General features: G+C 38.5%; 1 protein-coding gene across 1 annotated transcript; it reads right to left on the bottom strand.

Moving 5' to 3' along the window:
- Positions 1-7,483: 7,483 nt before the first annotated feature.
- LOC137959960 (CEN-like protein 2) lies at positions 7,484-9,024 on the bottom strand. Its single transcript, XM_068807397.1, has 4 exons — positions 8,791-9,024; positions 8,564-8,625; positions 7,939-7,979; positions 7,484-7,701 (listed from the first exon to the last, which is right to left on the bottom strand). The coding sequence occupies exons 1-4, from the start codon at positions 8,986-8,988 to the stop codon at positions 7,484-7,486; spliced, it is 519 nt and encodes a 172-aa protein (XP_068663498.1). The 5' UTR covers positions 8,989-9,024.
- Positions 9,025-9,810: the final 786 nt, after the last annotated feature.

Raw genomic sequence — 9,810 nt, 5'->3', positions numbered from 1 at the left:
GTTTGTTGTTTTCTTCTACTTCTTCCTTGCAGGTACGCGCTTACTCTGATGCTGATTGGGATCATGCCTCGATTCTCGCCGTTCTACTACAGGCTTTTGCATCTTCATTGGTGATTCTTTGGTCTCTTGGAAGGCCAAAAAGCAGACCACAGTCTCTCGCTCCTCCGCCGAAGCTGAATATCGCGCTCTCTCTTCTACTGCCAGTGAAATCATTTGGTTGTAACAACTTCTTCAAGATTTTCAAGTCAAGGTTGCATCTCCTGCATTGCTCTATTGCGACAATCAAGCTGCGATACATATTGCTTAAAACCCCACATTTCATGAGCGTACAAAACATATTGAGATCGATTGTCATTTTGTTCGTGAACGTGTTACTTCGGGCGTCCTCAAGTTACTTCCTATTCGTTCTCAGTACCAGTTAGTCGACATGTTCACTAAACCTCTTCCTTCTACCCACCTTTTTTCTTTGTTGTCCAAGATGGCTATTAAGGATATTTACAAACCACCTTGAGGGGGAGTATTAGAATGTAATTTAATATATTCATTATTATTTTTTTTTGTATTTTACCATTTTGCCCTTTTTACATTTTACTGTATAAATCTACCTGTTATGCGTAACAGTGTTTTTCAATAAAACAATTTATCACAAATCAACGTCTTCGTCTCCTCGACCGTTGCCAACCCGACGAACAGAGCAACGGTTCTTTTCGATCCAGAATTCTAATATCTACATACGTGAAGCTTGTTTCATCTTCTACAGTTCTTATCTCTTGAATAAGGCCTAGGGTTTCTTGGAGTTAATCGTACTTCGGATCCGTTGATTGATATTGGATGAACCGTGTTATTGGGGAACCTTAGAATCGGGTTAGGGTTCTCATGAGCTTGATATTTTTTTTGGTTCTAGCAGAAGATTCATCTGCCCATTTTATGAAATCGTTCTTTGACGTAGGTCCTGGTTTCTTGTTGATGAGTGTACAAATGGAGAAGGCAGAGGGTCGGATTTGTTTCTTTGTCTCTGTCCTTCTTATTTTGGTTCTTGATATTTTACTCCATTTTTATGTTATCGAGGGTGGGACTGTTAAGGAACCGGAGGCATCCATTTCATATCATTCTGAGCCATCGAAAATTGTTACTCCGCCTAAAGAGTATCCATTCACACGAGCTCTGAGAAGTAGTGAAAACACAATTGATCCATGTGGAGGAAGGTATATGCATGACCTGCCCCCCAAATTCAATGAACAAATGCTTAAAGAATGCAAGACTCTCAGCCTCTGGACCAATATGTGTAAATTCACCACCAATGCGGGACTTGGCCCTCCACTGGAGAAGGAGGGGTCTTCTCTAACACTGGATGGTATGCAACAAATCAGTTTGCTGTTAGTGTGATATTCAGTAACCGGATGAAGCAATATGAGTGTTTATGCCTCGAGATTCCTCCCTTGCAGCTGCCATTTTTGTGCCATTCTATACTGGATTTGATATTTCTCGATACCTCTGGGGTTATAACATTCCAGTGAGGGATTCAGATTCTCTTTAACTGGTCGATTGGCTTACAAAAAGACATGAGTGGAATGTAATGGGTGGCAGAGATCATTTTCTAGTGGTTGGGAGGATAACTTGGGATTTCAGGAGGCTAACTGATCTTGACACAGATTGGGGTAAACAGCTTTTTTTTTTGCCGGCTGCGAAGAACATGTCTATGTTAGTTGTAGAATCAAGCACATGGAATGTAAATGATTTTGGTATTCCATATCCAACCTACTTCCGTCCTGCAAAGGACTCCGAGGTGCTCCTTTGGCAGAACAGGATGAGGAAATTGAAAAGGCCATGGTTATTCTCGTTTGTTGGTGTTCCACGTCCTGGTAATCCCAAAACCATCAGGAGGCAGATTATTGATCAATGCAAGAAGTCAAAACTCTGCTGATTTCTGAATCGGGAGATCACTTTGTTGCCAATGTTTTGATTTCATTCGGTTTTCTTTTTTGAACTTTCAAAGTTTAATTGTTGGCCTCCTTGCGTCATGACTTCTCAACCAAGAATTAGGTAGCCATGATTAAGTACCGTCTGCCTTTCCTATTGTAATTTTTATACCATTATATGGTCAATTTGGTGGTTAATTCTTAGCTTGCTTTTATGGCTTTATCGTGTGGTCTATCTTCCCGGGGGGCATTGGGTCAGCTTTTACGGGGAACCCGTTCCGGCCTGACCCAAAAAACTTAGGTTCAGGTTTCTAATTTGACCTCACGAGTAAGGGACAGGTTGGAGAAAAACCCCGTTTCGACTTGGGGATGGGTTTTCTAGCACGGAGAGAAAAAGTTGGAGTTTATAAATTTATACTGGATTTATAGTTTTCATTTGGCTTATTTTAAATTGATATTGATATTTTATTTAATTTTTTTATTTAATTATTAAATAAAATCTATGCATAATGTTATACAATGTTTATGAACAATTTTATGTAGAGGTTATGCCCAATTTTAAGTAAAATTTGTGCATAATTTTATATACAATTTATTTTATGCAAATTTTTAAATGTAGGTTGGAGCTCAAACTTGGTTAAAATTATTGGGCTCGAGGTTGGATTCGGCTCGAGCTTGAGTTCGAAGTATTTAAATCAAACCTAATTCGAATATATGTAGGTTCGGGTTCGGCTCGACTTGATACTACCCTTAGATACAAGTCCATAACCTTATTCTTCCTCCTATTTTCTCCCCAATATACTTTCTCTCCTTTTCCCAAGGCATAATTTATGGAGTCCTGGAAATCAAAATACCTCATCCCCTTCTTCAATGTGTAACTTAACATTTAGATCCATAGGTGAATTAAGACGTTTATAACTCAACATACTTGTTTTTTCCATTAGATCTAACACATACTTTCTTTGTGATAAAATGATTTCATGCCTAGATTGCAAACCCTTTATGCAAAAGAAATATTTTAGCAAATCCCAAATCTTTGGTTTGAAATATCTTACTGAATCCATCTTTTGTCTTCTGCATTTGACTTCTATCACTTTTGGTCAAGATAATGTCATCTACATAAATAGCCATAAGTATTATATTGAAATTAGTGTCTTTGATAAATATCGAATGATCAGTTTCACACCTTTTCAATTTAAGACCAATGATCACATTGCTAAATATATCAAACTATGCTCAAGGAGTTTGCCAAAGAGAGATTTCTGAAGTTTGCATACACCATCTTGTTGAGGTGTATAGGCACATTAGGTTTAGTGAGTAATATCCTTTTATTTACAAAACGATGGGAAGGACTGAGAGAGATACTCTTTAGCATTATCAGACTGAAATACCTTTATTTTCTTCGAAATTGATTTCTACCATGACAGAATGAAGTGAATATATTGAGTACCTCAAAACGTTCCTTCATTAGAAAAACAAGTGACATAAGAATAATCATCAACTAAGATAAAAAAAAATATAGGGAATGAAAAAAAATGAGATATTAAGAGGTCACCATATACCAGAATGAATCAAAGAAAAAAGACTACTACTCGAGTCCTTTGGGCGAGAAGAAAAAGTACTTCTTTGATGTTTACTTAATCGAAAAAATTCACATGATACTTTTAACAGAATATAAAGTTGGAATGAGAGATTGTAAAGTAGGTAGAGACGGATGACCCAACCTATTGTGTCATTGGACCTTGTTGTTTCATTATGACAAAGGTTGAGATGAGCTTACTGTCAATAGTAAAGTCTTCCTTTTTCATGGCCTCCACCAATTACATGTTTGGTCTAGTTGTCCTTAAAACACAGTCACTGGCATAAAAAGTTTACAAAACATCCAAGTTTCTTAATAATTTTACTTACTAACATGACACTCAAAGAAAATTGAGGAACAAAGAAAACTTCTAATAAAGGTAAAGAAGAAGAGGAATCTGAAACAACTATCCCTTGGACTTGTGTTTATGATCCATAAGTTACGGAAACAAATTGTAGAGGAAGGAGAAGAGGAGGAAAGGTTTCCAATTTTTTAGTAAGATATTCGAAAATTCTAGAGTCACTAATCCAAAAAGGAGAAGAGACAAATGAGAGGGCAAATGACATACATGTAATGGGAATGGGGGCTGAAGAGGTGCTAAGAAGGGTGATGAGCATTCTCTTATATCTTTGAAAGACATCATAAACTTCTTCAGTGAGAGTTTTATTTTTTTTGGGAATCGACTTCGTTTTGTTTACTAACTGGGTTCATATTTGTCAGACGACCATGAAGCTTCCGAAACTTGTCTCTTTCCTAATTGTACAAATCATAGTAAGTACAAGAGTGAGAATTTGAGGAATAAGACTTACCTTGACTCAACTACAATTATCGTGGCCTCTTCCCCCTCTACCTTGGCCTCTTAAAGTATTAGAAGATCAACTTCCTTAGGAGAACATGGAAGATGTTTATTTTTTATTGGGATCTTGGTCATTTGATTCTTCTTTGATCAGAACTCGATACATGGTGGCACATATATCATTAAAGGAGGGTTTATTCGAACTGATGATTTGACATTTTACTTCCTTAAGATACAGATTCATATTGGCCAAACAAATCGCTCCAACCAACTCTTCTTATTTTCTTGGATGGCCACTTCAATGGAGTACGGTTGTGTCAATTTCAAATCTTAAAGTAACCTCTGAATTTTGTAAAAAAAATCATTGAGATTAATTTTTTGCTAGGCATTATACATTGTTTGAAAAATACCATAAAGTCTTTGAAGACTATAGTAATAGTGTATATCTTAGCACATGTATCCAAATAATTTTGGTCGTAAATAGGTGCACAACATTTTTTTGCCACACTTTTTTCAATGCTATAAATTAGTCAGCTTATGACCAAGTTATCTTCTTTGAGCCATCTTTTATAGCTGTCATCTTCCTCACTAATAGGTGGAAGAGATTTGACAAGGTGACCAGTGAGATCTTTTACGTAAGGAATCTTTTAACCTATTGAGCCTAAGAGAGGTTATTTGATACCCTTTTAGAGGGATTATAGTTATTTTAAGAAAGTCTATTTTTCTAAGATACAAGGAAGGAAAGTGACTATTTTTAGTCATAATTAAATAATCTTGACTTAAAAGATTCAATCAATAGCTTAAAAAAAAGGCATGGTGAAGATTCTAAGAGATCAAACTTAGAAAGTTATTAAAATAGAAGGTTTTCCTTCCAAATTTTAGCATAGGAATCTAAGTAATCAAAGGATGATAAAGTTTTCCTTTTTTTTGTCCTTATCGTTTTCCAAAAAAGGAACTTGATTGCTAAAATTCAGCACTTTGAATTCTTGAAATATCTTATACATTTTCTTTAAAAAGTATGGGGAACTCAAAAAGGAAACACCTCTATTGAAGATATCAAAGGAGCAAGATTTCAACCATGTAAAATCTAGCCATTTTACCAAAAAAGAGAAATTCATCTACATTGACAGATCTTTCAGTCTAAAAGTTTTTTTTTTCCGAATTGAAAGGAATGGTTGAAAAAATTACAACAAAAAAATTGATTGTTCCTCAAGTTTAAAGCTCGCGCACAAGCAAAAAGTAACAAGATTCATAAACTTGAACTTGAAGAATGAAGGACTAAGAAGTTGATTATCCTTGATTGAAAAAACTCAACCAATCAAGGATTTAAAGGGAGTAGAAACTTATATTTAAGTAGGCAGACACCAACCATGCTCAATCTTCTATGACCAGCCTTAATTCTCTTCTCAATGTGCTCTTCCTATAGTCAATAAAATATTTTTGAGCAGCTTTCAATTAAGACCTTAGAACATCTACTCTGATACCATGTGAACTTCTAGGGCCTTCTTACATGATTACAAAGATCTAAAGAGAAGAAGAGAAGAAAGGGAAAGAGATGAAAAAAAGAAAAGAGGAAAAGACAGGGTTTTAGCTCATGCGAGAGAAAAACATGAACTTGTGAGAGAGAAGGAAAGAAGGCCCAAGAGGTGAATGAAGCCAAGAAGGCTAGAGTTTGATGCTCTAACTCAAGCCCTTGGAGCTCTATTTATAATTGAAGGAAAGTGTATATAATAACTATAATGCCCTTAAGGCTACATCTTTTTAAGGAAAAACAATATATAAAGATACAAGTGCATGCCACCTCTTATTATAAGTCTTTCTATTTACCCTTTATACCATGCCTATATATGGGTGTCATTTTAACATTATCCAAACTTTGACTTCTTTTTCTCCCTTTTTCTAAAATTAGGGTTTATAACATATACAGAGCCATTTTTTTTCTAAAATTAGGGTTTAAATGAGTTGACTCGTTACTTGGGTGAGTCAACTCAGTTTTGGGGGCGAAATCACCCCGAATACCTGACCCACCACGGGCTACAAGAGTCAAGCGGGTCAAGACCAGAGTTAGGGATTTCCGCCGTCCCTCTTCCTGCCCCAATGGTCCTCGACCACTTCTCCCTCATTTTTGCCCTAAGATTCCACCATTTTCGGCTAAAGTCACCACCCCTGACTTTTTTCTCTCCTTTTCTTCGCTACCACCTGACACACTGAGTCAAATTGAACTGACTATTGGACAACCCAGGGCTTCTTAACCCTTCTTTTGGCATGAAATGGAAAATCAGAACCATCCATATATGTGGTTTCTACATGAATCAAGAATCCTAATTCCATCTCACTGAAGAATGTTGATTACTAGCTGACACACCGACTCATGATTTCTGAAGCCTTGTTTCGGCATGAAATAATGGCGTCAGTGTCATCCATTTACATGGATTCACGAACAACACTGATTCCATCTGAGTCAGGCACCGCTTAAAAAAAAAGCTCCGGACAACATAGTTCTCTCCCTGGGATGATTGGGTGCCGGACTTGCATTTCCATAATGCTTGGAAAAGCAGGAAGAAGAGAGCCAATTGTTTTATGTAAATAAGGAAACATTCGAATATGAAGGCTGCTTTCGACAATGAATGTTGGCTTTCAACCAGGTATCACATATACAAACACGAGGATGTCTGGCCGATATATTCCTTGTCGAGGAAATGGAAAACCCACTTGTGTGCAAGTAGCAGAGTCGGATTAGATGATGATAACTCAAGAGAAAGTTCATCCTGATCTCCATCTGTGGAACAGTTGTCTCTGAAAAAGCTTTCACATGGAAGGCAGAGAGATAGAGGGGGCGAGGGGGGCTGCCTAAGCAAACACCAATGAAAGTAGGGCTGACACAGGAGTAAGATTGCAATCGTAAACGAAGTTGAAACCAAAACACTCACAGTCACGTCACCAAGATTCTCTATCCAAACTTATACCCTACATGAAAGCAGGAGAGAAGAGATTGAAGGGTGGTGTCCCTACGGCCCCCCTTATCTCCTCAATCCATGAGAGTTTCAGACAGTTACCATCTCACACTAACTGCATTATTCCATTCCACTTATGGTTGCTCGTTAATAGGAAATTAGACAAACTGTTACTGGAAAAGGTCGATCAGTTTTGAACCCGGTTCTGGTGGCTGAGATCTTCTTACGGATCTGCTCAACGTCTTCGTGCTGCTTTCTCCCTCTTCGCATTGAAGAAAACCGCAGCCACCGGGAGCCCGAGGTCATTGTCCTCCGCAAATTTCCGAGTGCTGAAACGATCCCTTGAAGCTGGTGGGCTCACTGTTTGCCTCCTTTTCTGCTTGAACAGCACGAACACGAACCTGTGAATGCCTATGTTTGGCCTAGGTATCTCATACCCGACCACTTCTCGTCCTGATTCACAATACCCATTATCAGTTCACCTAAGATTCATCACTCAAATCTCTCTCTCTCTCTCTCTCTCCCTCTCTCTCTCTCTCTCCCTCTCTCTCTCTCTCTCTCTCTCTCTCTCTCTCTCTCTCTCTCTCTCTCTCTCTCTCTCTCAAACTGCAGGAGACCCTTGTTAGGGCTGGGATATTTCAGATACAGAAAGCCATGCTTCAATTAAAGAGTGCATACTAAGAGACCTACCGAAAGCTGCATCAGTTGTGCCGGGAATGTTTGTCACTATCCTGCAAAAGGGGTAATGGAAGTTCCCAATCATCAGGTGAGTAATGAGCAGTAGATTTCAAAGTTCTGGTTTTCAGTGTTTCTTATCATCATGCTCGGGATGAAATTATAACCATTATCACCACCTACAAAATGCCCAACCTCTTTGTGTGAATTAGATGTGTAAATCACAATATACTAAACATTTAATAGGTATATCTTGGATCGCCCGGGCATGAATGTAAATCATCCATAGTGGCCCAAATCTATATTATCATCTGGGATGGTGATTGTCTAAGTCAAGTGATTTTCTTGGAGCTCGGGAAGATCCCATATCTTCTCGTATCAAGGTCCTATACTCAGGCTATCTTAGGCTCCTGCGTTCTTTACCCCCGAGACCGGGTTTGCAGTAAATAAAATAATAAAAGCCTCTGAAATAGAGTATTCTCAAGATTTCATACGAGTAGAATACCGCAATAAGGGTTTGTGGGTTCTTCTTTTCTTTTTTAATTTTTTTCTAATTTAGCATCTCTCTATTCTTTCCCTTGTTAGCTCTTTCACTTGTTACCTACCATTGGACTAGATTCATAAATATTTCAGGGCATACCAGTGCAGGTGCTCCCTCAGATATGGATCACTAGGGCCAGGAACATCTGGGTCTATCATCACCTGCAACAAGGAAGTGGGATGTCAACTGTACAAACAAGGATACGAAATTAGGAAGAAGAAAAGTGGGAATGCATGTGTAGATCATGAGAATATTTGTGGAAAAACAAGTAGAAAGAAAAAAAAATCGTGGGTTAAGGAAAGGGGGTAAATGTTATGAATGCTGACCAGAGTGAAGAAACTCCTCATGTCCCCTCCATTGACCTCAACCCTGGGCTTAGAGGTCAGGAAGGAAGGGTAGAGTTCATGGCCGTTGCACACTTGCTTGGAGTTGTAGAACACAGTCATCTTTACACTTGAATGGAAGGAATCAAGCACATCTCCAATCACTCTACCAATTGTGAGAGGCTCCAAGATCCTTGCCATGGTGAGGACTAGAAAGGATTCAGAGAGTAAAGAGAACTCGGACACTGGATGAGGCAATCAAGCAATGATTTCCGGCACGAGGCTTCTCATTGGGTCCTGAAAGCGGAGATGGATATTTATAGCTTGGAAAGCTCCACCAAGTTAACAAAATAGCTATATCTGCTCTAAGATAAAGAAGGGTGAGAAACGAAAAAAAAACAAATTGCAGAAGTGGGGCAGCAGAGCTAAAGCTCCATGGCGTGTTCGTGTCATATAAATCAAAGAATGGGGCCTATATCTAGAAAAGCAGCTCCCTGTGAGGGTCCCCACAAGACCTGGTTAATTAATCAGGTTATCAATTAAATAACTTTATACTCTGAAATGCCAAGTGGGGGTGCAAGGGGAAACCAATTTCTGTTGCAGTGTTTCGATCATCTATTCTTTCCTTTGTGTCTCCTTTCTTCCCTTTTGGCCTTCTCTGTTTTGCACCCCCACCCCCCCTCGTCCTCCTGGTTACACAGTTTGTGTATCATGAAGAATACTGTCATCATCCAGGGTATCCTGGTCAGTGCAAGCTTACCGTTTTGGTCCCTTCTCAACAAAGCTCAGTGTTTCTGCATTTTAATATTCTGCATGCTGGACGGCCATGGGTGGAAAACATATTCGAAATGCAAAAGAAAAGAAAAAACGTGAGGTGGGTACTGGTTGGAAGTTGATGGAAAGAAAGTGATAGCTTTACCCATTTGTTTTTGGTCTCCTTTCTTAAAGGAAAGGAGGCAATGATATGATCTGCAGGGAAAGTTAGGGTTCAACAAATCCCTCATCTATCTGAAAACAAGAAAC

The sequence above is a fragment of the Aristolochia californica genome, unplaced genomic scaffold (genome assembly GCF_029961685.1).
Source record: "Aristolochia californica isolate CCGP_79_NKW_82.1479 unplaced genomic scaffold, dmAriCali1.0.hap1 SCAF_3, whole genome shotgun sequence".
Classification (NCBI taxonomy): Eukaryota; Viridiplantae; Streptophyta; class Magnoliopsida; order Piperales; family Aristolochiaceae; genus Aristolochia; species Aristolochia californica.
The sequence above is the reverse complement of the archived record's forward strand: the minus strand, read 5'-3'. Positions and strand labels throughout refer to the sequence as shown.